Raw genomic sequence first — 27,765 nt, 5'->3', positions numbered from 1 at the left:
CCCATCCCCTTGCAGTGACTTCCCAGCATTCCTCCATGACCCTCTCCTGGGTTAGTGTCCCTTTTCAGCTAAGGGTAGCCTTTGGGCCACTTGAGCCTGTCCCAGGCCTGGCGGGGTGAGGGTGAGGGGTAACTGACACCAGTAAAGGCTGCAGCAAGGTGCCTGGGGCTCCGCGGGAGCCAGAGCAATCTGAGCTGACCAGGGACCTGGGGAGACGCAGGGAGGGGACAGGCAGGGCCCTGGACCCACCTTGGAGCCCAGGCTGGAAGCCAGCTGGGAACGACACCACAGGCAGTTCGTCCAGCCTGATCCTTGTGGACTCTGCCCTAAGGTGTCTTTGGAGCTGATGGGAAGGGAGCTCCAGTTTCCCTGCTCAGGAACAGCCTTCTAGATCTGTAAGGCCCTGTCCTCACAGGCCGCCACAATCACACCTGACACGGGGCAGAAGGAAGGACACTGTGGGTCCTGACAGCCACCCCCGGGAAGGTGAAAGCAAGCCCGCCCACGACAGACAGCGCCGGGCTGAAGGGGCGTCTGCGGCTAGCCTTTCTTCCCTGCTTCTCTCACATCGGGGTCTTGGGAATCCAGCAAGACTTGTGTCCTGAGAGAGATGGGGGGCTGTTTGTCAGCATCTCCCAGCACAGATGGGGAAACGGTCAGGACAGACAAGGGACCCAGGAGCCACTGGCCCTTTTAGAGGCCCAGACTGAAGTCATCTCCAGGAGCAAAGGATCAGGAGGGACGGAGCCAGACGCCCCCCCCCCCGGCCATCCGTGAGGCGTGGGGCCCCAGCTTGTCATCAAGCCTCTCGGGCTTCCTTCAGTCTTCCCCCTCAGAGCTCGCGGCACTGGAGACCTGAGCAGGTCTCGGGGGGGAAGTGCGGGGCCCAGGGAGGAAGAGATGCTCATCAGATTGAGGGACAGGAAATCAGCTGCCACTTCCTGACTACAGACTGGAGACTGCAGGGGCCCTCCCTGGTCTCATGCACATGCCCAGAATGGAGAAGGCGGACAGACAGACGCAAAGGCTTGCAGACTTAATACTCCAACCCCCAGCACACACACATACACACAGAACGAGGGCAAGACGCGGGCAGGCAGGGACACACACACACAGGAAGCCTTTCATCCGGACAGTAGACTCTAGAATCTCACCTGCTTATCCTCAGGGTACAGCCCGGCATGCCTAGCAGATGTGAGGGTCCCTTGAGAGCCATCCTAGACTGTTTCCTGGGGCTTCCCCATCCCAGGCAGATCCCTGATATCAGCAGGTCCCCAGGCCTCCCAAATGCTAAGGGTCCCACTGACTGAAGGACCAGCCTCGGCATTTTCTTCCGAGACTCCAGGCCCGGGTAGCTGGGGCGAGCCCCCCACTCACTGTCCACCCTGAACTAGGCAAAACCTGTCCGAGGCCACCTCGGTTGGGTGCCATTCCTTGGGCTTGGCCTGGCTCCCCGTGTCCCACAGACACCAGGTGTACCAGGGCCCCACACGTGACTTAGGGCTTTCTCAGGTTTCTCCCCAGGGGCCCCTCTCGGTGAGGGCTCCCTCCCTCACTGCTCAGAGAAGCCTAACTGGATGCAAGGGAAGAGTCTAGCCAAACGGAGGAGATGGTGTCTCCTGGAATTGGCTGCAGAGGCAGCTGGCCAGGCAGGCCTGAGGTGGTTCCCGTGCCCGTCCCACGTGTGGCCAATAGGAGGCTTCCCCCAGCACCACCTCCCACATCTGGCCACCACTCCCCCTGCACCCAGTACATAACACATTCATGAGCCCTGTCCCGGACTTGTCCCTGAGGTTTTTGCATCTACCTGGGACTGCACTTCTTCCCTGGCCAGGCCCCCTCTCCCTGTGTCCCCACATAGCTGAGGCCCAGCTTCTCACTTTGGAGGCTGGGGACGCTCTGGTCTTTAAACGGTGTTCCCGTAGACCCTCACCTTACTGGTCACCACTGCCCTCGGGATGTCAGCCCAAGCATGACCTGAGGCTTTAGATTCCATGCACAATGTGAGGTTTATGTGGGCACAGGTAACGGGCCAGCCTCCTGGCATGTCAGTTCCCAGCTGGGTGACCTTGGGCAGGTCACTTCCTCTCCCCCAGTCTCTTGCCTTACCCGATAATGGGGATAATAAAAGTTCTTTCTGTCTCCAGCTACCCAGGAAGACCCTAGCACAGCACTTGGGCCACTGGAAACACTCTAGTTACTCCTATTACTCCTTCCCCACCCCCCTCCTGTCCTGCCAGGGGACCCCCCGCCCCCCAGGAGGTAGCACTGGGACCTTGGCTCCTGGTAGCGGACTGGAGGAAGGGCAGGCACATATGCACTCCACAGCCCCAGCCTGGCCTCTGGAACTGCTGGGAGCAAGCCAGGCCCTATGGAGGGGGCAGGGTGGATGGTGTCCTGGCTGGGGATGGGGGGGTGTCTTCCATCCAGCATCTCTCAAGGACACTTGCCCTCTGAGCCTCTCCCCTTTTCAGCTCCCTTCTTAATCACTCAGTGAGATGTGCATGAAACCTGACCTGTGCCCACCCGATAGCATCTCCGGGTACCAGCCTCCCTCCTGACTTCATAGCAAGGCCCCAGCCCAGGGACGGCCATGCTTGGGCCACGCCTGCAGGGAGGAGGATGTTTATTCCAAGAGGGCAGCTGGGGAGCTCTGCATCTAGCGGGGGGATTAGCTCCCCAAGGTTGCGGGTATAAAGCCACCCGCGCACCCTGCTGTTCCCAAAGAGGTGGGCGAGGAGTGAGGAGTGTGGGGCAGGTTCCCCTGGAGAGACGGGGGCAGGAGCGGGGTAGGGGCACCATGTTCTACGATTGCCTCTTCTCGGCTGCCTATCAGCGTGAGTACCTGCCTGCCCCCCTCCAAGCCCCCTCCTGCCCCCGTCCCACTGAGGACAGGGAGGCTGGGGCCGTGGAGAGAGAGGGCGTGCTTGGTCTTAGGCTGGCAAAGCCTTCTAGGGTCACTCTTACGGACCATCTTCTATTCCTGGGAAGCCAGGAGTCATCTCGAGGAAGGTGGCCCCAGCCCCTTGGTCCTTCTAGGGCTGCTGAGACTCCAGGGTAGGAGGCCAGTCCCTGACTGTCCACGGATCCTATCTGTTGGGAAAAGGGATCCAGCCCTCTGGGCCCTGCTGCGCCTTGGCTCCTCAGCCACCCCTTCTGGTCTGGTTTTGGGACGCGGTGGGGTGGAGTGGGGCTGCTTCTGCCCGGCGAGGATCATAGGTCCTTCGGGCTCACCCCATGGGCAGTGTTAGGGCTGGCCAGGAGGCAGGCAGGATTGCTGGAGAGGCCCGGCCCTGTTGGGGTTCAGCTTCGGGCTCCGTCATCCATTCTCGTGGGCTCAGGCTCAGGCTCCGGGTGGGGCTAGGGACGACAGGCCACGCTGACCCAGTGACCCCTCCTTGCAGAAGGCGCTATGCGGGCCAGTGAGACTGTATCAGAGGCCAGCCCAGGCTCCACAGCCAGCCAGACCGGAGTCCCCACTCAGGTGGTTCAGCAGGTGCAGGGCACCCAGCAGGTAGGACACACTCCTCCCCCGGGGGCGGAGCGGGAGGGTCCATGAGAGGGGCGGTGGCATCTGCGGTCACGTTGGCTTCGCCGCCTCCTGTCTGCTCCTATGTTCTTATCAAGATGCCCACTTCAGCCCCCCTTCCACCCACCTGGGCCAGACCTCCCTGGGGAAGCTAGCGTGGCTCAGGTCCTTACTCCTTGTCCTTACAGCGTCTGCTGGTCCAGACAAGCGTGCAGGCCAAGCCCGGCCACGTGTCACCCCTCCAGCTCACCAACATCCCAGTGCCCCAGCAGGTAAGGCTGCCATACCCAGCCCAGCCCTCACAGAGCACCCCCCACTGTTTCCCCCACCCCCCGCCCTGGGTATACCACCAACCCCCTATGGCCTGCGCAGATCTGCCTTCAGCAGCATCAAGGACACAGGCCCTGTCGGGCGCCTCCCCACCTGCTGCCTCCAGCAAGTGAGACCATGGCAGTCAGGGGCCATCGGGGAAGGACGACCTGCATGCCTGCTCTTGATAGACAGAACTGAGGAATAGCAGTGAGGAAGGTGACTTTCAGGTCCAGCCCCAGTGTCTCAAAGCAGAGAACCCAATGCCAGTCAGGAGCCAAGAGCCCGTAGCCAGCACAGGGACTGTGAGTGTGTGGTGGTGGTCTGTCCCCCAGAAGGCTGTGGACAGGGTGGCAGGGCTCAGCACAGAACGGGACAAAGTCCCATCGGGCTTCAAGGGTGAGAGCCATCACGTGGCCTGTGGAGCCGGGCTCCTTGGACACAGACCCTGACTCTGCCACTTACTGGCCCACGACTTCGGGCAAGCACTCTTCCCATCCTGAGCCTCTCTGTGAAGTGAGGTTACTGTTAGGGTTGCGCTGGGACTTGGGGGCAGTTCTGTGCGCTAAGAGGTGTTCAGCCCTGGGACATCGCCTGGGATGGTGCCCTGTGCTCGGGAAAACCAGACGGGCTGTTGGGAGTGAACTGTGGTCCTTTCCCTCCTGGTTCTAGGCTCTCCCCACGCAGCGTCTGGTGGTGCAGAGCACAGCCACAGGCGGCAAGGGTGGCCAGGTTTCCCTGACGGTGCACGGCCCCCAGCAGGTGCACTCACCCCCTGAGGTAGGTAGTGGCCCCATCAGCTGTGCCTGTCCCTCCTCAGGTTGGCCATGTACCCCCAGCATACACCTGGAGGGGTCCCTGTCCCCCAAGCCCACTTGTTCCTTCAAAGTCCTCATTGAGCCCGGGTTGGGTGGCTTGGCTGCCTGATTCACGGCCCCACTGCCTGTAAGCTGAGTCCAGCTCCAGCGGGGAGGCGGCGGCTTCCCCCCAGGTTGAGATGGGCCTCACAGCTCCACTTCAGGGCTCTGTATCCCAGGAAGGAAAAGGGTCCCCCCGGCCCCACTCAGGACAGGTAGAGGCTCCCCCTCAGACTACAGGGGTGGGCTCTGGGGACCCCCCCAAACACCAGTGAGGATGTCAGAGGCAGGCAGGACACAGACAGCTGGGACATGGGTGGCAGCATCGGGAGCTTGGGGTCAGAGCCCCAACTCAGCCATGGGGGATGCTGGCGGGGACTCTGGAGCCTTCTGAGCCCAGTGTTTCTGTGTGAAACAGCTGATGATATGCAGTGCCACAGCATGGCCCAGAGCCAACAGGGACCTGTAGCCAGTCTGCCTGGGGTCAGTGCCTGGCGCCACCACTCAGCTGTGTGGCCTTGGGACATCCCTTCCCACCTGTGCTTTAGCACGTCATCTGTTAAGTGGAGATTCCCTCACCTGTCTCTGCTCACCTGAGGGCTGCAGTCTCTCTGATTGTGGCAGCGATGGGTGGCCTCTGAGCTGAGGCCATCTTCGCTGGGGAGGATGGGTCTCCCTACCAGTACCTCTGGGCCGGACCCCCAGCTTTGCTGGGGTGATCGGGGCAGGGACTTGGCATTCGGATTCATGGAATTTAGCCACTTTCCAGTAGAGGAGGTTGAGATCTCTGTGGCCTGCCACCCGCCCCCAACAGCTCTTGGGAGAGTCCTTCTGAAAAGGGTTTTGTCAGGGCCTGGGTGCCCAGACGACGCCCCCGTGTCTCCTTCCCTTGCAGCGGTCACCGGTGCAGGCCAACAGCTCCTCCAGCAAGACAGCCGCGGCCCCCACAGGCACGGTGCCACAGCAGCTGCCGGTCCATGGCGTTCAGCAGAGTGTCCCCGTCACCCAAGAGGTGCCAGGCCAAGGCGGGCAGTGGCTAGGGCAAAGGGTCCTGGCCAGGCAGCCTCTGTAGCCTCCTTGACTGTCTGTGGGAGCTGTGGTGGGGAAAGTCGGTGGGAGCCAAGCAGATGGGGGGACAGCCTCAGCAGCACCCCTCCCGCCCGGCAACCCAGGCCTTTGGCAAGTGCTACTACCTCACTCCAGACTCAGCATCCTCGTCTAAATAATGGTTCTGCCCTGGGAACCTGGGGGCAGGGCAGTCGGGGCTGCTGGGGGGTGAAATCTGGTCCTCATTTGCGGGGGGCACCTAACACTGGGCTCTCGGCAGGCGCTGGAAACTCTGAGAAAGACCCAGCCTCTTGTGTGCTCAGTTGCCTAGAGGAAGCCCCAAGGCCAAGTCCTGGCTTAGCCCCCAGGGAGCCCAGCAGGAGGCCCAACCTCCAAATCCGCAGCCAGTCTTTGGGAGGGTTAGAGCCTCTTCCTCAGACTGCAGGGTGGACTCTGGGACTCCCAGAGTCTGTTGCTCTGAGCTGCCAGTCATGGCAGCTGGAGCAGGTTAAGTGGCAAGGCGTCTCTGCCATCTGGTTGTTATCAGTCAAGTTGCAGGGTTCCAAAGCCTTCGGAAAACCAGATGAAAGGCATAGACTCTTCCCCTAAAGGAAAGCACCAGACCTCACCCTGAAAGTCACAGATGTTCCTGCCAGTGCCACAGACCCTCTGACCTTCCAGGCCTGGATCTGAGTCCTAATCCACTGCTCAGCACCCCCCACCCCATCTGCCCCCAACCTCTGCCCCTCACTGTGGACCCTGACGGTGATATCAGGATTCCCAGGGCACTGTGGGGGTGTGGGATAGCCCATGTAGAGAGTAAGGGGGGGACAGCAAGGACTCCCTCACTCAGACCCAAGTTCAACTTCAGTTCTGACACTTCCTCTGAGATGAGCCTCTGTTCACACCTGTAAGGGCACCCAGAGTCAGTGCAGTGATGAATCTAAAAGGCACTCTGTGAAGGGCGGCCAGGGAAAAGTGGCAGAATGGTGGCCTTTCCTATCAGGCTGCCCTGACCCTTACATGAGGAGTTCATGTGGGCGTGCGCCGGGGTACTCGGGCATGGGTGGGCCACCAGGGGTACCACGGTTACCAGTCTGACTTGCCTTTTCCCTCCCCAGAGGTCCGTGGTCCAAGCCACTCCACAGGCGCCCAAAGCTGGCCCTGTGCAGCAGCTCACGGTGCAGGGGCTCCAGCCAGTTCATGTGGCCCAAGAGGTGCGTGTCTCCTCCATCTACCTGGAGGTGAAGTGGGAGGGGGCCCTGGCTGGGCTGGGGAGGGTTGCAGTTCTGGCAGGCCGCAGGGAGGGAAGGAAGCTGGGGGTCCTCCAGGGAGCCTTCCCTCCCCCACCCCCCACCCCCACCCCACACACCTGGCAGTTCAAGGGCCCAGGTTTTACTAAGAAAGATCTGGCTTCTCCCCTCCCACAGACACCGGGTGGGAGATCTGTCGGGTTGCTGCGTGAGCTCAGCTACCCAGTGGGCGGTGGAGGCCTGGAACCCCGCCCGCGGCCGCCCCCGGTGACCCCCCAGTGTCTCTGTTTGTCCTCCAGAGCTCAGGCAGTCAGTTTCCCGCTAGGAAGGCAGAGCAGCAGGAGCCCCGGCCCACGCCGCCGCCGGAGCCGCCGCCCCGGCCACCCACGCCCGGGCCCCGGCAGAGCGCGCTGGCCCCGGAGCCGCCGCCGCTCCCGTCCGCGCGCAGCGGCGAGGTCCCGCAGCTAGGCAGCCCCGAGCCGCCGCCGCCCCATTACGAGCCGGGCGCCGAGCAGTGGGTGGAGCTGGTGGGCGTGCTGCCCCCGCACCTGCTCCTGCCGCAGCAGAAAGTGGTCTTCGAGCCACTGCCCGGGCTCCCGGCCCGAGCCAGCCCCGACCAGAGGGTCAGGATCCAGAGAGTCCCCCAGGTGCTAGTGTTCGGCACGGCCGCCACGGCCCTCAAAGTAGGTGGCGGATGTCTGGGCGGGGGGGGCATCGGGCGGGCGGGGGCGGGATCCGCGGGCCCCGGCCCGCACCCGGCCCCGGGCTGCCCGTCAGGCCCCCCCAACCTCGGCGGGGCCAGTCTGGGAACCCGCCTCTGACCCCACCCCCTCCCCCGAGGCGGGTTCCTGGTCCCAGGCTCCGCTACAACAGACGGGTGGGGGATGGGGTGGGAAACTCAGGCCCCGCCCCTAAGCCCCTGTCAGTAATTCCAGGCTCCATCCCACAAGCCGGGGCCCCACCCCTGATCTCTGACTCCGCCCCCAACATCCTGTACTTAGTTTCCAGGCTCCACCCCTGAGGCCCTGTTTGTATGTAGTTTTCAGGCTCTGGCTTTGACTTTAGCTTCAGCTGACAGCCAGGTCCCAGTGCTTGGCTGTCCTCCTGGGGTCCTACTTTCATGCCCACCGTAGGACCCTGGGGTCCCCTCAGGCCCCACTCTTGCTGTCCCCAGCCTAAGCACAGAGTCCTGGCTTCTGACAGACCTTCGCCCGATTCCCAGCCCGGGCGGAGAGTGCAGTCCCTGCGCCTCTGACACCTGGCCCTGTCCAGGATGTGTTCAGAAAGCCCAGAAATGCAGCCTTCCAGCCAGGGAGCCAGGTGTCCTTGTGAGTTTGGACAGTCACCAGCCCTTTCGGGACAGAGGCAGAGGAGCTGGCCCACCCCTGACCTTCCATGTGCCCTTCCTCCCACGCCAGGTGCAGCAGCTCCAGCAGGTGCCTGTCCCACACGTGTACTCCAGCCAAGTGCAGTATGTGGAGGGTGGTGACGCCAGCTACACGGCCAGTGCCATGTGAGTGGGCAGAGGGCCGGGGGAGGGGACGGGAGATGGGACCTTGGTCTGCCCAGGGCCCCCGCTGGGACTTGTGTGTGTGTGTGTGTGTGTGTGTGTGTGTGTGCGCGCGCGCCTGAGTCCCAGCGCCAAGCGTGACAGGGGCTGGTGCTTCCCAAGGGTAACCTACAGCTACCAGGCAGGGAGAAAGCGGAGGGGACCCTCACAGCTTGGGAAAGGCTGTCATTGATCTAATGATACCTGGTATCATTTAGGGCTTTGGAGTCAGATGGGCCTGGTTTTTAGAAAAGGAAAAAGAAAATTCAATTTTTACAAGACAGAATTTCTTAAGAGGGAGTGGGAAACAGTAAAGAGGAACTCTTCACGGCTGACCCCAACCCTGCTCCAAAGGGGGTGCTGTGACCTGTTTCTTTGTTTCCTCCCAGAGATGTTCTGAGAATAGCAGCTACCCCCTTTTTTTGTGCAGAAGCAGGCATGGTGTTCTGTCCCTTATTTCTTCCCCCCAGCGTGTATCTTGACGCTCTTCCATGTTTCTCTGAGTGGCCCCCAGTCCCCTTGCCTAAAGGGCTGCGTGGTGCTCCACTGTGCAGATGGAGCGTGAACGACATGGCCGGTGCCCACCTGACCCCTGACCCCCGCTGCTGCACACACACACTGTAGCATGACCGGGTGCCCCAGCGGGCAGATGCCATGCCCCAGGCCTGCCCTCAAAACAGTTCTGGCTCCCTCTTGCCCAGGATCCTTCGCACACCACCTTCCCTCTCCTATCATCTGTAGTAATAATTCCAGGATTATAGTGATTGTTGTTTTAATTTTTCGACGTTTCCCTTACATTTGTTGTTGTTTTCTTACATCACCACCCTTGTCCTAAGTGGGGCTGATGCTAGGGATTTTCTCATAGAGCAACTTGGTCCCGGGGTCATGATGCTGCGGCAGATCCCAGGGGTCGTGACCCTGGCACCTGAGTCATGGTCATGTTCATGGTCATGGTCCATGGCTTCCACCATACATCCATCAGCTATCCATCATAGCTCTATTGATTTATTTCTGGTGCTGCCAGTCTCTTAGCCTTGCGGTTGCCCCCTAGGGCCTGCAGGGGTGTTAGAGGCAGAGCTGAGGCACAAGCCCTGGCCCTGCGGCGCCACGCTGACTCCTTCTGCCTCCCCTGGTAGCACCCATGCTTTGCTTCTGTTCGAGTTTTTCTCCCCGTGATTGGTACGCGTGATCGCACGTAGCCCCGCGTTGCCGACGGATTCTTCTGCTGCGCGAAGTTGTTAGCGGCAGTGTGTCTGTCTCTTCTCGCAGTGGATTTTTACTGGGCACCCAGCCCTTCGGCAGCAGGGTCTCCCCCCACCCCCGGCCAAAGCCACAGTCCCTGCACCTCTGTCCCTGGCTCTGTCCAGGCCACATCCAGAGACGCACACATTCAGTCTGTCATTCAGCAGATAGCCACCAAAGCCGTATTTTTGGAGCATGTGTTGCGTGTGGGGGGGTGGGCTGGGCCAGGCTGGGACAGGGGTGGGGTGGAGAGGGCACTTGTTGGTGCGCTTCAGGCCACGTGCTCTTGGTGCCGCTCAGTGCCATTTCAGTACACGTGGACCAGGGTGCTTTTATCTTGATGTCCATCAGGCTGGGGGCTCACCTCGGTGGCCACGCCTTCTGTCATTCCCACCTAATCCCAACCCCCCCATCCCTCTCCTCACTGCCCCCAGAGGCCTACAAGTCTCCTCCCCCTGCTTCCTTCGGGGGACTCCAACAGTGCCTTCTGAGGCAGGCCCCACCTGGCCAGCCTTGCTTCCTTTTTGGATTTTTAACATTTAATGTTATTTTTAGTCACTAATCTGTTAAGAGGGCTCAAAATCAAAACTGTGCCCCACAGTGTCTTGTGAGACACCCGCCACCCTCCATGGGGCCTCCACCACCATGGACGTAGACAGAGACACGAAAGGCCCTTGTCTCCCCCTCTTCCAGAAACCCCATCCTTACCTTTCTCCACCTCTTCCGTTCACTTGACAGAATGTTCTGGAGCTGCTTCTTCGGCAGGACCTTCTTCTTTCTCTCTCACCCGTCCATAGGATCTCGTCACCTTTCACTTAACATTCCTCCAAAGATGGACCCTGTTTTCCCACTCTTGCGACGACCTCAGCCTTGTGCCTGCATTCTCTGACCCAGGTCCTGGGATGGCCTGAGGACAAGGCTCCAGGTCACGATGTCGCTGCCTCAAAGGGACATGCCTCTGCACACCAAAAGTCATCACTGAGTGGCTCCCCAGGGTGGCCACTGGATGCAGACATAGAAACCACCCCCCCTTCCCCAGCACCCCCCTCCTGCCACGTTTACCACCTTCTGCTGTGTCCTCGATTTACCTTCATGCTTGTTTCTCTGGCTTCCACACCACCACATTAGCCCCCAGGCAGGCCCTCCTCTGTCTTCCTCTGTTGGGTCTGCAGTGCCTAGAACAGTTTTCAGCATACAGTAGGTACACGACCTTTTTTTGTGTGGATTGACTGAAGCGTGTGGTCTGTTCCAAGTTACCTAGCCATTCTGTCTTGCCTTCATCACATCTGAGACGTGGACTCCCATGCCAGGGGCCGCTTTGATGATTAAATGAGAAATTGTGCCCCGCCAAGCCCTCGGGGGTGCCTGGTCTGGCACAGATGACTGACTGCTGGCTGCACTGGGACTGCTCCTCGCTGCCTTCCTGGGAGGCGTCTGCCCCGCAGGAGCCCCCCAACAGACCCCACCACCACCCAGCTCTGGCCCTCTGACTCCTCCCTCTGCTTCCCTCTCAGCCGCTCCAGTACCTACTCCTACCCGGAGACGCCGCTGTACACCCAGACAGCGGGCACCAGCTACTACGAACCCGCGGGCACCGCCGCCCAGGTCAGCACACCTGCCACCTCCCAGGCGGTGGCCAGCACTGGCTCCGTGCCCATGTACGTGTCCGGCACCCAGGTGGTCACCAGCTCCACCAGCAGCGGGGGTGGGGCCAGCGGTGGTGGCAGCGGCGGCAGCGGCGGCGGGGGCGGCGGTGGCGGCGGCGGGGGCGGCGGTGGCAGCGGCGGCGGCGGCAGCGGCGGCGGCAGTGGAGCGGGAACCTATGTGATCCAGGGCGGCTACATGCTGGGCAGTGCCAGCCAGTCCTACTCCCACACCACGCGTGCCTCGCCAGCCACCGTAAGTGCCAGCTCGGGGCCCAGCAGAGTCTGGCAGTGGGACGAGGGGGGCTGCGGGCTGTGGCAGGGGGAGGGTGGGGGGGCAAGGGTGGAGGGGTGGTCAGTCGCCACCATCAGCCACTGTAAGCGTTGCACCAGAGTTCTCAGATGCAGGTATTCTGGGATCAGGTCCTTGCTGGGTAGCCTCAGACAAGTTACTCAGCCTCTCTGGGCCTCAGTTCCTATGCATGAAGCTGTTAGAGAGGTGCCCCAAGAAGCGTTGTTTCCTGGGATTATAGCTGATGACGGCAGGTATAGAGCAAGGGGAGGGAGAGGCAGGCCACAGCATGGGCGGAGCTGCCCTGAGCAAGGTTCTTTGTCCATCTGGAAGGCAGTGAGATAACCTTTCTTCGCCCAGACGTGGGCTTATCTGGAGTCACTTGGGGAGGGCCCCTCACTAGCTCTGTGACTGTAGATGGGTCAGGGCCTGGTGGTCCCGTGGCGGTCCTCGTCCTCTTGGACCCTGGGGTCTGGAGTGATTTTAACTACTGCCCTTTGACATAGCAACGCATCACGGACCACATAATTAAGACAGAAGCTTTCTCAGTAAGCGGGCAGACTCTTTCTTATACACCCACGCAGCCTGGCTTCTAGTCTCTCGTCTTAAGTGCTGGCTGTGACCCACCTATAACTGATTTCATGGCCCGGTAATGGGACCCCTTCTGGGTCCTTTCCCAAGGTTTGCAGACATGCTTTAGAGGACAGTGCTGTCCTAGACAACATCCTCTGTCCATGGAAGTATCCCCTCTGTGCTGTTCAGTACAGAGCCCTCTGGAGTTTGTTTCTCTTTACACTATTTTGATGTAATTGTAGATTCATAGGAAGTTGCAAAAATAGTACAGGGAGATCCCTCTGGTCCCCGCCCCCTAGCCCTGTTACCCATCTAGTTATGTTTTTTGTAACTGCAGTACAGTATCCAGCCAGGAAACTGGGCTTGGTACCGTGTGGGTGTATCTTTTTAATCACGGGTGTACACGTTTGGGAAACCACCACTACGGTCAAGATGCAGAACTGTTCCATTGCCACAAAGATCGCCCTCCTGCTCCCCCTTTATTAGTAGCCCCCGCCCTCCTCCCTCCCGGCATCCCTAACCCCCAGCACCCATGAATCTGTTCCGCATTTCTATAATGCTGTCATTCTGAGAAGGTTCTGTGAATCATCCTCCACGTGACCTTTTGACATTGGCTTTTTCCACTCAGTATAAGTAAATTGAAATAGCCGCATATGGTTGGTGGTGACTACATTGGACAGTGCAGCTCTAGAGAATTCCATGGGATTTAGTTCCCTCCCCCCACCCCACCCCCCACCGTGATTATGATATGATGTCCCTGCAGTGTGGCTGTCAGGATCACAACTGGAAATAGGTACAGAGAGCACTTCGCAATGAGTACTCGAGAAACTGAAGCGATTCTTAGTGCTCTTCTGTCCCTGGTCCGGCCCCAGGTTCAGTGGCTCCTGGACAACTATGAGACGGCAGAGGGGGTGAGCCTGCCACGGAGCACCCTCTACTGCCACTACCTGCTGCACTGCCAGGAGCAGAAGCTGGAACCTGTCAATGCCGCTTCCTTCGGCAAGCTCATCCGCTCTGTCTTCATGGGCCTGCGCACCCGACGGCTTGGCACCAGGTGGGCCACCCACCCCTACCCGAAGTTCTCCAGGGCCACGTTTACCCCTCTCATGCCCTCCTTCACTCTGCTCTAGCCCCACTGTCCCTTTCCTCTGATACCCACACACTCCCACCCCAGGGCCTTTGCACCAGCTGTACCTTCTCCTTCATGCGCTTTTCCCTGTCTCCTTACTCAGATGCCCCCTGGCCTAACTGAAACGAAAGCCTTCCCACTCCCCACCTCTCACCTCCCTGACACTCCCCACCATCCCCTTCCCTGCTTGCTTTCTGTCCTTACTACGGAGCACCATCCCACATGCCTTTTGTGTTGCTTCTCTTGTGGCTGACCTGGCTTCCAGTGCTAAAATGCACATAACTTGAGGGTGCGGGCACTGTACATGGTTGGTGCTTTAATCAGGGCCTTCAAGTCTGCATTCACGTAGGAGGGAACAAGGGGCCCTCCCCTGACCCCACACTTCCCTTCTTCTCCTTTGCAACCCTTACACCTCCCTGGAGTGAGCGCTGCCCATCTCCTGGGTCCAGTTCCCTTCCCGGCTTACGTGTCACCTCATTCACTTACACGTGCATAACCCGTGGGCAGAGTACTGTGTCTCTCTGTGCCACAGTTTCTTCCTCTGTCCCCAGAGGTGCCAGGAGCACCCTTCGTAGGAGAGGGCTAAGGAACACAGGGATTTGTATATCTAAGGGCTCAGAGCAGCGCCTGGCAATTTGTTGTGACTAGTCGTCAACAAGTCCGTGCTGACTCCTGCCCCGTGCCAGGACCGGAGGTCGAGGAGTTCTCCAGACACTGGCCCTGTCTTCTCAGAACTCAGTTGGTACACAGGGACCTCTCTTGGCACCCACAGTCCCTGTACTTCCCCAGCACAGCACCCCTGGCTCCGTGGAACATGGGTCTTTCCCCCAGGCCGTTCGGCCAGGGGGAGGCAGTTGTGATGCGAAGGTCCCCGGTGGACAGCTGGAGGACCCCCCCGCCCAGCTCTCAGCCTCTGCCTCCCTCTTAGGGGCAACTCTAAATACCACTACTACGGCCTGCGCATCAAGGCCAGCTCGCCCCTGCTGCGGCTCATGGAGGACCAGCAGCACATGGCCATGCGGGGCCAGCCCTTCTCGCAGAAGCAAAGGTAGGAGGACAGGGCCGGCCCCTGGGCTGGTGGGCGGGGAAGGGCGTGCTGGCCTGTCTCAGTGCTCCAACTGCCCGTTCTCCAGGCTCAAGCCCATCCAGAAGATGGAGGGCATGACCAACGGTGTGGCCGTGGGGCCGCAGCAGGCCACCGGACTGTCTGACATCAGCGCCCAGGTCCAGCAGTACCAGCAGTTCCTGGGTGAGCGCGCTCTGGCCCACGGGGCGGGGTCTGGGCCAGGGTCTGGGGCCTCTGGAGAGTGTGGAGGTGGTTCGTCTGCCTTCCCGGGGCTGCCTCATTCCTCACTGCCCGTGGGGGATCCCCGCTTGGGAGGAAAGCTATGATAACTTGATAAGATCCCAGGGAGAGGCATGAGGGGGGCAGGCAGGTGGGAGGATAGAGGGCCTCATGGTGTCCCCTCCTGCCTCCAGATGCCTCGAGGAGTCTCCCCGATTTCTCAGAGCTTGACCTCCAGGGTAAAGTGCTCCCCGAGGGCGTTGGGCCTGGGGACATCAAGGCCTTCCAGGTCCTGTACCGGGAACACTGTGAGGTAGGGCAGCTGGGTGAGTGGGCATGGGCGAGGGAAAGCCATGCTGTCCCCACCCCCATGTCCCTGAGCATCCAGCCTTCCCAACAGGCTATTGTCGACGTCATGGTGAACCTGCAGTTCACCCTGGTGGAGACGCTTTGGAAAACCTTCTGGAGGTACAACCTCAGTCAGCCCAACGAGGCGCCTCCACTGGCTGTGTGAGTCCCTCGGTGGGCGCAGGGAGGAGGGAGAGAAGGGGGGGCGCGGTGAGAGTCAGCACCCAGGGCTGGGGTGGCCAGAGCTCAGACATCAGGTAGAGGGGGGCATCTGCTTGATCCCCGGGGTTTGCGGGGTGCGCACAACCTTCCGACCCCCGCTCCAGGCCTTGTGTATCAGTCTGCCAGTCAGCATGTGGGGTAGTGTCCCCCGCTGAGCTCTTTCCTCCCTGCAGTGGGTGGGCGCCCGTGCTTCATGTGCAAGATCCCCAGCTGACCCCAGGGCATCGGGGCCCGTGTCAGCCTGACCTCAGGGCTGGGGTGGGTGTCTACAGGCATGACGAGGCTGAGAAGCGGCTGCCCAAGGCCAGCCTGGTGCTCCTCTCCAAGTTTGAACCAGTGCTGCAGTGGACCAAGCACTGTGACAACGTGCTGTACCAGGGCCTGGTGGAGATCCTCATCCCTGACGTGCTGCGGCCCATCCCCAGTGAGTGCAGGACGGCTGCCCCCCCACCGGCCCCTGCCCCCATGCGCCACGGTCCTGATGGACCCCTGCTGTCACCCACAGGTGCCTTGACCCAAGCGATCCGGAACTTTGCCAAGAGCCTGGAGAGCTGGCTCACCCATGCCATGGTGAACATCCCCGAGGAGATGCTGCGCGTGAAGGTGAGGGTGTGAGGAGGGGTCTGGGCCCAGCTTCACGGGGAGGGGGCTGAGCGGCCAGCCTGGGTGCTGGGCCCAGCTCCTGCCACCTGGCTGTGGAACTGTGGACTGGGGGCCTCACTCTCCTCTCCCTGATAGAGGCTCTAAGATTTGTCCCCATGCCTCTTCCCTCAGAGTGATCTTCGGGTTTTTGTCTTTACCCACTTCTGAAACACAACCCCTTTGTGGTGTTTTTGTACACAAAACAGTCTCTTAAAAAAATAAAAACCAAATGCAACTTGAAATAATTCTCTTCAGGCAGTTTCGATGGGCGGGGGACATAAGGGAACAGAGTAGTAGCCCTCTTCATCCATGCTGCATAGTCATGAAGTACTGACGTGAGGAATTAGATGGACTGTGTCTGCTCTTGAGCAAAAAAATAAAAGGACGAGAAGGGGGTTTTCATTGTCCTTAAAATGTTAATGAGACAGTTATACGGAACTGGGCCTTGAAGCATTGGCCCTGGGCACACGGGACAGGGGTGAGGAGTGGGGAGGTGGGAAGAGTAGAAGCTGGAGCCAATGAAAAAATGAGCAGATGTATTCATTCATTTATTCAGCATGCATTTATTGAGCATCTGCTGTGTGCCAGCATAGTTCTCAATGCTGGGAGCACAGCAATGACCAAGATGGACAACGCCCCACCCTCCCTAACCTGACATTCAGGGGAATAACAGTTCGAGCCCTTTCTAGGCAGTGTCTTCTGTGAATTTCCCGTGTCCTTTCATTAAAAGTAATGATGCTGGTTAGACACATTATATTGATTTTTTTTTTTTTTTTTTTGGGTCCCTTACTTCGGGTGTCCACCCTAAATTTGAAAATCCCGACCCCTTGATCCAACAAAAGCCACGACGTACATCCCTCCCTTTGGGGAGAAAGAAAGGCTCAGAGAAATGGCAGTGGCTGGGGCAGAGGATGGGGGGGTTCTCACCAGGCCCAAGCACATCCGCGCCGCCCCCCACCCCCACCCCGCCCCGCAGGTGGCAGCAGCCGGCGCCTTCGCGCAGACGCTGCGACGCTACACGTCGCTCAATCACCTGGCGCAGGCAGCGCGCGCGGTGCTGCAGAACACCGCGCAGATCAACCAGATGCTGAGCGACCTCAACCGCGTGGACTTCGCCAACGTGCAAGTGAGCCCGGGACAGGGCCGGGGAGCGCGCGGCGGCACGGGTGAGGGCGGCGCGGCGGGTGGGCGGCCGCTGAGCCGCGGGCACTTGCCGCTGTACTCCAGGAGCAGGCCTCGTGGGTGTGCCGCTGCGAGGACCGCGTGGTGCAGCGGCTGGAGCAGGACTTCAAGGTGACCCTGCAGCAGCAGAACTCACTGGAGCAGTGGGCGGCCTGGCTGGACGGCGTCGTGAGCCAGGTGCTTAAGCCCTACCAGGGCAGCGCCGGCTTCCCCAAGGCCGCCAAGCTCTTCCTCCTCAAGTGGTCCTTCTACAGGTGCGCTCCGGCTCGGCGAGAGCCCGGCGGGGAAGGGCGGGGTGGGATGCCCCTCCTCCCGGGGGCGGTGTCTCGAGGTGGCTCCTCCTCTCCGGGGGCTCGCCAAAATGGGATGGGGGAAGCCATTCCTCCTCGCGGAGTTTGGGACCAGGGAAGATCCCGCTTCCTTGGGGCTCGGGTCCCTTTTCAACAGGGGGGAGGTCTGTTGGCGGTTGGTGGGGTGAGGACCCTGTGCTCTCACTGATGGACGCACTTGGGAAGCCAGGGCGGGGCCTGACCCGGGTAGCTGGGCTTGCTGGCGCGCGGGGTGGCACCGGGCCTGATGGCCTCCTTTCCGCCGCCCGCAGCTCCATGGTGATCCGGGACCTGACCCTGCGAAGCGCTGCCAGCTTTGGCTCTTTCCACCTCATCCGGCTGCTCTACGACGAGTACATGTACTACCTGATCGAGCATCGAGTGGCCCAAGCCAAGGGCGAGACCCCAATCGCGGTCATGGGCGAGGTGCGCGCGGCGGGGCGCAGAGGGCGCGGGCGGGGGACCCCTCGGCGGGACCCTCACCCCTTGTCTTGCCTCCTTGCAGTTCGCCAACCTGACCACCTCGCTGAACCCCCTAGACCCGGACAAAGGTAGGCGGGGCGGGGCGTGTCTCTGTCGTGGGGCCGAACCCAGGAGCTGCAGACAGGGCGGTGGGGATGGAGGAGGCGCCGGCGGTGCTCTGGGGGCGCGGCCGCCCCGCGCTGAGTCGGGCCTCCTCTGTGTGCCCCAGACGAAGAGGAGGAGGAAGAGGAGGAGAGCGAGGATGAGCTGCCGCAGGACATCTCGCTGGCGGCCGGCGGCGAGTCGCCCGCGCTGGGCCCTGACGCCCTGGAGCCGCCTGCCAAGTTGGCACGGACAGACGCGCGTGGCCTCTTCGTGCAGGCGCTGCCCTCCAGCTAAGCCCGCGGCCTCCCCTGCCCCGCCCGCCCGCCCCCGCCGCCCATCCACGCCAGGGTCCCTCACAGCTTCTGTGGCTTCGCTGTCACCGTTCCAGCCTCGGCGGGGAAGGGGCCTCCAAGACAGGGAAGGCTAGGGGGTCCCTGCCCCCAGTGGGGGCGGCACAATCACAGGGCCAGGCGGAGCCGCAGCTGCAAACTGACACACAAGACGTGCCTTAAGGAACCCGCCGCCGTGCCCAGGTGCCCCGTGGGACAGCCAGCTAGGCTCCTTGGCCCCGAAGGCCTCAGCATCTCTCTCCCCCAGCCCCATCCTCCCGTGTCCCAGGGGGCAGGCAGGCAGGCCCCCTCCCCTGTGGAACTGTTAACTTATTCAGCTCGCTGGCTTTGCACAGTCTGTCCCGGGCCCAACCCTGAGCCCCAGGTGGGCACAGGTGGGTATCACCTGAGGACCCCCACTGTCAGCAGCAGCCCCGGGACCCCTCCCCCCAGCAACCCCACCGCTCCCCACTCCTTGGTATAAGTGCAATTAAAGCCGTGGGTGTCGCATCTTCTCCAGAGCTGGGCCCTCCCTTGCCCCGCAGCCCTCAGGAGGGCACTGTCCGGCCTGGTTGGGGGGAGGGCGGCCGGGGGCACCGCCTCCAGCTTCCAAAGAGCAGCAGGCTGGGCTGGGGGTGGGAGCCCAGAGAGGCCTGCTGCCAGCAGTGGGGCCCAGAAGTGCCCACGCCTGCCCCAGCCCCAGCTAGGGGCTCGGCTCCCTCAGATCCAAGACCCCAGCATCCCAGGCCACCCGCCTCTGGTTTGTAATGGAACCTCTGTGCTCCTTCTCTCCCGGGAGACTGTGCTTCTCCTCCGTGCAGTGCGACCCGCCCCCCACATGACTATTGTGCGATTTGTGAGCCGCCTGAGCGGAGTTGGTAACTTGTTGGTTTTTTTCCAACCATCATGGCCTTATCTGTTCCGGTTTTCTCAGTGTCTTCAACCTGTGAGATAGATGTTTATGGCAAAAAGCAAAAAGACAAAAAACAAAAAAAAAAAGACAAAAAAAGATCTGACCTATTGTATAAAAATCACTATTTTGTGTGCTCCGCGTGCTACAGCTTTTGGGGTGGCCCCCCGACTTCCCCTCCCCACTCCCTCGGGGCCCCCCCCTTCCTGGCCGTGAAAGTGTCCACGCGTGTGGTAGTCTAGTGTGCCGAGCTGTTTTCTACCTTTTTGTAGTCTTTCTTAAAACAATAAATTCCGCTGTGGTATGTGGCTGCTGCTGACTCACGGGGCCTTGGGGCTGGGGACTCCAACTGGGCCCCGAGCGGCAATAAAGGGAATTTAGAGAGGTTCAGAAATAAAACATTTATTACATGAAGAGGAACGACGGGCAGAGGGAGGGGATGGCCACGAGGTCTGCCGCCTCAGGTAGGGGGGAGGCTGGGGTAGGGGGATGGGGGGGTCCATTCGGCCTCCCTGGGGGGCAACGTCCATACCTGTAGCCAAGGAAAGGGGCAGATGCACAGAGAGCAAGGGCCTGTGCCCAGCACGGGGTGAAGGTGGGCGCTTGAGTCTGGTGGGTCAGGGGGCTCCCTCCCTCTGCCCCTTCCCAACTTAAATAGGCATAAATAAGAAGCGTCCAGACTCTCAGGCCACCAGGGGCTGCCCCGCCCAGCCCCCTTCCCCACAGCCTAATACGAGCGCTGGTCCGTCGGTCGGTCATCCGTCGGTCGGCCGGCCAGCCGGGGAGAGGCTGCCAGGAAGGCAACCGGCTCCCAGGCCGCGGAGGTAGTTGGAGTCAGTGTCCAGAGCGGCCAGGCCCTCACAGCACAATCCACGTGTATCGCTCACTATCTGCCAGAACCTTCAGCGAGCACCCTGCAAGGAAGGGGCGGAAGGGAGCCATGAAGAGCCTGCAGGCCCAGGCTGAGGGGAGGGGCCTGCCTCTTGCCCTGATGTGACTTGGGCCACAAGGTTCCAGAAGGCAGTGACCCTGCTGAGTTCTCCTGCAGGCCTCCCACCAGCAGCCACCCAGTAGACGTCTGCTGAATGAATGGACTGGCTGGGGGTCCCCCAGGTGCCACACCTGCCAGGTCCTTTCTGAGCCTGCCCTCCCTTCACTCCAGTTCCACAGTGTCCACTAGCATGGCCAGCGGACTCCATTCAGGAACACCGAGGAATCCACACCTGCTCTAGGCCTGGCATGGCACCAGAGGACCTCAGTCCTGACCGTCATCGGGTCCCAGGGCCCACCTTTGTGCAGCGCCTCGTTGGTCATCCTGTTGACATAGCGGCCGCTGCTCTCGGGCACCAGCCACTTCATGACCATGTCCACGCAGCTTTTGCGGTATGAGCTCCAGACACTGCCGCTGAGGGCAAGGGGGTGAGGGCTCTCATCACCCCGGTCGCCCACCCCGGTCCCCGGCCCCCGGCCCTAGCCCCAGCCCCACCTCACCTGGTCTGCCCCTTGACCTCAGTGAGGTCGCCTACACTGACTGTCACGAAGATGCCCGTGTTGAGGTCCCATGCCACCTTGAGGCTGGTGTGATAGGTCTTTGGTCTGCAGCGGGGTGGGGGGCAAAGGAGAAAGGGCTGGGACCCCGGCAACCCTGAGGGTCTGCTCTCTCCAGAGCAGTTATGGCGTGCCCGGTCCAGGTTTTGGGGGCAGGGAAGTCGTCTCCCATCCCCACTTGCCCACCCCCACAGAAGAATCTGTGTGGCCTCCTGCTGTGCGGAGACGAGGGCCATCTCTACTCCCACGGGCTCACCGGAGCTGGCCCTCCTCAGTAGGGGACGGGAATGCCAGGAGCAGCAGGCCAATGTTGATGAGGACTTGATTGGTTTCCGGGCAGACCTTGGGGGGAGGGGGGGACGGGACGGGGACAACAGTGACAGCTGTGGAGGTGACACCCAGAACACAGAGGCCCTGGGCCCACCCTGTCCCCTCCCCAGGCCCACCTCCAGGATGACAATGTCATAGTCGCTGAAGGAACAAAACTGGTGGGCCCAGGTGGCGTCATGGCGGATGACCTCATTGATGACGTACTCAAAGTCCAGTGTGAGCTGCTCCACCGTCAGGTACTGACCCTGGGGGTGGTGGGGAGGGGAGGGCTGCTTCAACTGCCACCCCAGCAGGCTCCCCGGGGGCTGCCCCTAGGCCTGCCTCCCACAGGCACCAACCTGGACAGCAGCCCGCTCCCGCATGGGCCGCAGGTTGCGGCCACGGAGATCAGTCACCACAAAGGGCAAGGAGATCTTGTCATCCTCGAACTCTGAGGGCACAGGAATTGGGGGTAGGGGTGGGAGGGGGAACTCCCACGCCTAGGGCCCTGCCTGCTGGGTGGGTTCCTGGCTCACCATCCTCCGGTTCTGTCCCTTCGCTGGACCCCAGCACATAATACAGCTTGGTGTAGTTGACGTAGCCCGGCTCTGGGGCTGGTGCCTCCGCTGGGGGGCTATCTCGGGGTACCACCTCCCCGCCTGGGGCCAGGGGCTCTGAGGGCAGACGGCAGCGGCTGCCCGAGGGCCCTGGGCAAGGGGGCGGCCGGGCTTCCTCCAAGGTCCCCCCCTTAGCCTCTCTGGCCCTGCGGAAGATGTCGGCCACGAACTCCTTGGCTTTGGCGATGGCAGGTGAGGGCTCGGGGGCCCCAAGGGGCCGGGTGGGAGCTGCTTCAGGACAGGGGCTGGGGAGGGCAGGGGGCACCTCAGGGCTCTGGGGCCCAGGGGGGCTGGGGGGGGCCGGAGGGGAGGCGGTGTGGTCATACAGGATTTGGCAGAAGCTGCTCTCGCCTGGAACAAAAACAGAGGGAGGTGTGGGTACTCAACAGACGAGTTCAAGTTTAGGACACTGCCAACCTCCCTAACCGCCCTGGGGGTGCTTCTTAGAAATCCACCTTGAGGAGACCCTCCTAGAAGACTTACCTATGTTGAAAGATCAGTCAGAAACACTCAGAAGGGAAAAAGGCCTTATACACACACATGTGCACGTAAATAACACTTTCATTCAGACTGTAATTTCGAGCGTTTACCAAATGCCACACACTGAGGACACGAGTGGAAAGACACAAAAATCCCTGCCCCTGGGTGGCTGACAGTGACAAAAGCTAAAGATCACCGAAGTCTGAGTTTACCACACAGCCATTCATTGTCCCCAAAGGGAGGTGACTGGCTTGGGCACACAGCAGCCAAATCCCAGGCCTCCATCGGTGTCTGCCTGACTAGGGACCGGCTCCCCTCTGGGAACGTGAGCTCCGCATGGAGAACCCCCAAGCACAGAATGAGGAGCACCGGGACCTCTGCCTGTACCACCTCTGTAGGGCCCCCTACAATCAATCTTGAGGGGGGAGGCTGTGTCCTCCCAGTTCAGAAACTAGGGACTGAGGCTCAAGGAGAAACTTGTCCAAGGTCACACTGCAGGACAGCGCGAACCAATGCACTCCTGTCCACCAGCACGGAAAATGGCCAAGTCAAAACTCACTCTCCCTCTGTGTAAGTGGTAAGGTGTTAGACACGGGTGACAGTGGCCCCCTCACCCCCGGATGCGCACAGCCGAGTCCTTTCCCACGTGAGCCTTCCTACAGGGAGCCATAGCCACAAGTCCAGGGGTATGGGTCTCAGCCAGCCCCGGCTTGTTGGGGGCTCACAGCCTGATGAGGGCCAGGAGGCCCCTGGATGGGCCCGGAGACAAGGCGCCCTGGCTCTTGCTGATGTGTGCACTCAGTTTGATACATTTAATTCTCTTTTCATATCCACTCCCCTCCCCCACCCAGGGCCAACCATTTTCATGTAGTTAGGGGTGTCTTTTCATTTAACTGCGTTCTTGCAAAATCAGAACATATTTTTAATTGATATGTAAGTGGTATCATTATCTGGTTATAGGTCTTCCTTCGTTTCGTCTGCACTCAAGCACATCTTTAAAGCACACTCCACGGTCACGCGTGCTGGGGCACCCACTGAGACTGCTGATCCAAGAGAACACCTGCCTTATACGACCTCCCTGAGCCCCAGGGATGGACAGCAGGCAGCCTGCAAAGCTTTGGACGTGGTCAGGCGCAGGACCACGGTCACACGTGCGGCCCTGAGTGTGTGGCGGGGTGGGGGGGGACCATCCCCACCAGCCGGTACCACTGTCCAGCTGCTTAACTTCGGTCACTCTGTCAAGGGACATCACCTTGTGATCTCCACTGGCATTTTTCCTATTCCCAAAGACATACGACAGCCATCCGCCCACTGACCACTCCCTGAAATTGTAAATTTTTGGAGAGAGCACTGTGCCGTCCAGCATGGTAGCCGCGACCACATGTGGCTTTTTGAACTCAACTAAAATTAACTGAAATTAAAAACTCAGTTTCTTGGTCACACGAGCCACTTTAAGTGGCTACCAGCGGCAGCTGTAGCAGATACAGACCATCCCAGCCCTGTGGAAGGTTCTAGAGGACAGCGCTGGGGTGGAGCATAGCTAGTTTGGGAGTCCGTATCCCTGCTTTCCAGCTGAGTGACCTTGGACAAGGGACTTCACCTCTGAAGATCTCATTTGGGATCAGGGACTGGGGGCTTGGAGGATTCCAGTGGGCACCGGGCCCATCCTCAGACCCGGGGGCCTACCTGCCGAGTGGACGGAGACGGCGCAGGCCACCAGGGAGTAGCTGGTGTTGAGCAGCACCACCTGGTCCTTCTTGAGCTGGAAGGCGGGCTGGAAGGTGGGGAAGGGGTAGACCACCTGGTACTTCGTGTGCAGTATGAAGCCATGCCGCAGGCACTGTGCGCTCGGGTCGCCTGCAGCAACACAAGCGCTGCGGGCTCACGCGTGGCCTCGGGGCAGGGAGGCAGCCCGCACCCCGAGGCCCCCAGCCGCTCACCTGGATGGGCCCGGCTGGCTTCCCGGCAGGCGGCGCAGCGGCCTGGTGGTGGTACTGCCACGGTGCTGATGTAGATGTCTCTGTGGTTCTCGTCACTCATCATCATCATGTTCATGAGCATCCCGTTGGCCGAGCGGGTGCTGGGGGCCGGCATGCCTTCAGCAACCTGGCCCACGCACCGCCCTCCCCGGGTCCCCAGGCCTTCCATGTCCCCAAGTCTTACTTGAACCCAAAGACGATGACCTTGGAGGCATCGCTGGGCCACTCGCACACGGTCAGGTACAGGTCACTGTAGATCTCCTCATCCTGGAAGAGCCGCACCTGCCGGACCTGAGCAGCGCGTTCGGGGTCGGTGTAGGGTGAGAGCAAGTAGGGCGGGGCTGCGGAGGGGACCAAGGCTGCACAATGCTGGGCGGGAATTGGAGCTGGGGCGGAGCTGGCAGGAACAACCTTTTGTGGGGGGGTGGGGGGCTCGACCCAGGGAGTCCCAAGCAGCTCCTACACCACACCCCTCTGCCTTCCTGATGACAGGCTGGGGAGGCTCCCCTTAGGAGGAGGGGAAACAGGGAAGCTGGCCAGGCACAGGAGGAAGCTGAGAGAGCCCAGCCCCAGAAAGGGGACTCTGCCAGACACATCAGTTCCATGCCCCGTCCACCCTGAAGCCTGTTCACCTTTCCGAGCTCATGTGTGAACTGGGGTAACAGCACTCACCTCCTGGGCGGGGCGGGGTTCAAGGAGTCAAAGGGTTGAGCAAATAGGCTCGCAAAGGTACGGGGTCCCACCTGGCCTGAGCCTGCTGTGTGCTGCTTGGGCTATGTATGCTGAGTCGAAGCACACACAAGCGCCACTACCTACCCACTTTCAACTAGAAAAACGGCAGCTGCCCCTGGTGTGACCTAAGGCACAGAATACCAACAATGACCCCTGGAGGAGAATTTCTCCACTTTACGGACAAGGACGGTGAGGCTCGGGGGCTGCTGTGATCTGCTGGTCACGTTGCTGGAAGGGACAGCCCAGCCCTGGGCCCGGCCCTACCAGCTTGAGCTTGCTGTGGACGTTGAACTCCCACCAGTACAGATGATAGATGTAGAAGGAGAAGTCATCGTCCCCGCTGCTGCTGGTATACGAAAGAACATAACGGCCGCACTTGGAAAAGCCCAGGAAGATGTGTCTGTGGGGGCAGGCAAAACAGCCAGGTCAGGACCGACCTACCGCCCTGCCCAGCCACCCCCCACCAACCCCCGCCCCATCCCAGCCTCACGCAGCCTCACCCTGCGTAGAGAAAGTCCTCGTCCACAATGTTCTTGAGGGAGACGCAGACCCTGGGCGGCAGCTTCCGGAAGAGGCGAGGGGAGAGCTGCCCACTGATCTGGGGAAGGGGTGGCCCTGGCTCTTGAGGCACCATCACGCCCCAGTCCCCTCACCCAAAGCAGTGTAGCACCCCCAGGGTCTGGCCCAGACACACACGCCCACTTCCCAACAACCATGACGGTCAAGAGCGGTCCAAGCTCTGGAAGGTGGGAATCGCTGGGGAAGACGGCAACTAGGCCTCACCTGAGCCTCCCCTTCCACCAGGGACCCGTGCCCTGGGCCTCACTTGAGCGTCCCCTTACACTAGGGACCCGTGCCACCCTCCCAGCCCCGCATACCTTCAACCTCAGAGCCCCTCTTGCCCAAGCACCCAGGTTCTAAGGACCAGCACTGTCATCACCCCCCACCCCCAGGAAGGTTCCCCATTCATCCTTGGCCACAGTGGGCCACTGGCTGCCTTCCTGAAGGCTGCTTCATGGTGCACTGAGCTGTAGGTGTCCTTGGCCACTAGGGAGGCTTGACCAACTGAACTCACCTGTCCCTAACCCATTAGCCTATACACACAATGCTCAGGACCTTTGAGGGGGCCCTGGCCTCGCCTGGGGACCTGAGGCAGAAGAGGGGCTGACCAGTGACCTTCCAATCCTTGCCCAATTCCCCCTTCTCAATTAGCCTAGCCACCTTCTAACCATCTCCCTCATCCCAAAAACTTCAAGGAGGGGCCAGGCAGGCACAAGCTGTGTAGTAGGGGATCAGAGCACCCTGAGTCCTACAGCCCAGTGGGAGTGAGATACTTAGCCTTTCCCTCAAGAGTACTGATGGGAAAGAGACCTATCTGGCGAGCTCCCTAGCAGATGAGGGAGGAAGCCCACTCTTCAAGGGGATCCCAGTCTGATGGAACAGCCCTGTTGGTGAAGCCCAGGCTGACCGGGGAGACACAATCCCTGTCCCAGGAGCTTCCAAGCTAAGGGTGGAGCCACAGCCCAACCCGGGAACCATCAGGCTGAAGGCGGAGACAGTCCCTGCCCCAGGACCTCGTCAAAAGGAGGAGACACAGCGTTGCCCTCACAGAGTTCCCAGCCTAATGGAGAAGGCACTTTCCCTATCCACGGGAATATGGTTCTGCCCAGGTTGCTGCTGACCTGACAGCAGATTCACATATCTGCCCTCCCAGAGCACCCCAACTGATGCGGGGGAGAGATGCTGGCACGTTGTGAGTTTACTGTCTGATGGTGAAGACAGAGCCGTGCTCAGGGAGCTCCCAGTCTGAGGGGGAAGACCAGGCTTTCTCCAAGGAGGTCCCTCCCATTCAGTGGGGGAGGCAGACACAGGTACAGGAATTACCAGCTCCCGTGCGGTCAGAGCCGGGACAGAGAGAGGAACACCAGGTAGAGGAAGACCAAAGCCGGTAGCAGGGGCTCCGCCAAGGGGGCGGGAAAGCTCCGTAACGGAGGGGCCATGGGAGCAGGGTTTTGAAAAATGCGTCTGACCCTGGATCGCCCCCTTCCTCCTCATTCCTCCAGCGACCCCCCTCTCTCCAAGCCCTTTCTCAGCCACCCCATCAGCCCTTCCATCAGAGCCTCCTCCCCCCGGAACCCGCCCCCAGTCCACTCCATCCAAACCCCCGTCCCAGCCCCCTCCATCCAAGCCCTCTCCCCCGGGCCCCGCCCAGCCCCCTTCCTCCGAGCCCCCTCCCCCGGGGCTCCGCCCCCAACCCCTCACCCCGCGAACGCCTCCCTCCCTCCGCCTCCCTCGTCCCTTCTCCCCACCCTCCGGCGCGCTCCTCCAAGACTCCAAGTCTTACCTTGACCCGCTCCAGCTGCTTGAGGACGTGCTCCCGCCGCCGCCCTGCTGCCCGCTTCCCCCCGGCGCCCCCGGGGCCGCCGCCGCCGCTCCCGGCCCCGCTGTTCCGCTCCGATTTCGAGCTGGGCGCCATTTTCACCCCCTCCCTCCACTTCCGGAGCAACCGGCCTTTTTGTCCCACCCCCGCCGCCTCCTCATTGGCCCTTTCTCGGCATTGCGGCCGGTCGGTTGGGTGAAAGCCCGCTTTCGGGGCCTCTTCCCGCTAGGCCTGTCCATCATAGCCACCTCGGCCCTTCATTGGTTGAGATGGTACAAACCCTGTGGTTCGCCGCCGTATTCCCGCCTTTCCGCAAGGACGCACCCGTCAAGAGGCCCGGTTTGCACCCCTTGCCGAGGCGACTTTGACCCGATAGGCGAAGGCCCCTATCCCTCTCGGCGGCGTCACGCCCCACTGTGGCTGGTGGGTTTCCATGGAGACCGCAGGCGGTCCAGGCTCGTGGGCGGGGCGATGGGAGCCTGT

At 61.0% G+C, this 27,765-nt stretch overlaps 2 protein-coding genes across 3 annotated transcripts in view; one reads left to right on the top strand and one right to left on the bottom strand.

Moving 5' to 3' along the window:
• Positions 1-19,541, top strand: part of RFX1 (regulatory factor X1) — a 30,529-nt gene extending 10,988 nt beyond the window's left edge. For both annotated transcript variants that reach the window (XM_045990934.1, XM_045990933.1), the window contains exons 3-21: positions 3,405-3,514; positions 3,718-3,801; positions 4,511-4,618; positions 5,591-5,707; positions 6,864-6,959; positions 8,414-8,508; positions 11,301-11,685; positions 13,167-13,348; positions 14,352-14,471; positions 14,557-14,672; positions 14,903-15,021; positions 15,109-15,218; positions 15,551-15,702; positions 15,784-15,881; positions 16,897-17,046; positions 17,148-17,356; positions 17,704-17,857; positions 17,937-17,982; positions 18,123-19,541. In XM_045990934.1, coding sequence (XP_045846890.1) covers positions 3,405-3,514; positions 3,718-3,801; positions 4,511-4,618; positions 5,591-5,707; positions 6,864-6,959; positions 8,414-8,508; positions 11,301-11,685; positions 13,167-13,348; positions 14,352-14,471; positions 14,557-14,672; positions 14,903-15,021; positions 15,109-15,218; positions 15,551-15,702; positions 15,784-15,881; positions 16,897-17,046; positions 17,148-17,356; positions 17,704-17,857; positions 17,937-17,982; positions 18,123-18,292 — 2,621 coding nt within the window. In that variant the 3' untranslated portion in view covers positions 18,293-19,541. The remainder of the gene's footprint in view (positions 1-3,404; positions 3,515-3,717; positions 3,802-4,510; positions 4,619-5,590; positions 5,708-6,863; positions 6,960-8,413; positions 8,509-11,300; positions 11,686-13,166; positions 13,349-14,351; positions 14,472-14,556; positions 14,673-14,902; positions 15,022-15,108; positions 15,219-15,550; positions 15,703-15,783; positions 15,882-16,896; positions 17,047-17,147; positions 17,357-17,703; positions 17,858-17,936; positions 17,983-18,122) is intronic.
• Positions 19,542-19,648: 107 nt separating this feature from the next.
• On the bottom strand, positions 19,649-27,403 carry DCAF15 (DDB1 and CUL4 associated factor 15). The gene is made up of 13 exons (XM_045990935.1): positions 27,247-27,403; positions 25,403-25,500; positions 25,167-25,302; positions 24,355-24,461; positions 24,132-24,271; positions 23,878-24,048; positions 21,631-22,062; positions 21,454-21,545; positions 21,232-21,360; positions 21,042-21,127; positions 20,729-20,833; positions 20,527-20,642; positions 19,649-20,151 (listed from the first exon to the last, which is right to left on the bottom strand). The coding sequence occupies exons 1-13, from the start codon at positions 27,376-27,378 to the stop codon at positions 20,096-20,098; spliced, it is 1,800 nt and encodes a 599-aa protein (XP_045846891.1). The 5' UTR covers positions 27,379-27,403; the 3' UTR covers positions 19,649-20,095.
• Positions 27,404-27,765: the final 362 nt, after the last annotated feature.

Source organism: Meles meles, chromosome 20 (genome assembly GCF_922984935.1).
Source record: "Meles meles chromosome 20, mMelMel3.1 paternal haplotype, whole genome shotgun sequence".
NCBI classification, from domain to species: Eukaryota; Metazoa; Chordata; class Mammalia; order Carnivora; family Mustelidae; genus Meles; species Meles meles.
This window is presented reverse-complemented; position numbering and strand designations above follow the sequence as displayed.

Coding starts and splice junctions, on each gene's coding strand:
- DCAF15 (XM_045990935.1), bottom strand. CDS start 27,378: ATGGCGCCCAGCTCGAAATCGGAGCGGAACAGCGGGGCCGGGAGCGGC. Junction 24,462..25,166: donor TCCACAGCAAGCTCAAGCTG/GTAGGGCCGGGC, acceptor CGCGCTGCTCAG/GTCCGGCAGGTGCGGCTCTT. Junction 24,049..24,131: donor AGCCAGCCGGGCCCATCCAG/GTGAGCGGCTGG, acceptor GTGTTGCTGCAG/GCGACCCGAGCGCACAGTGC.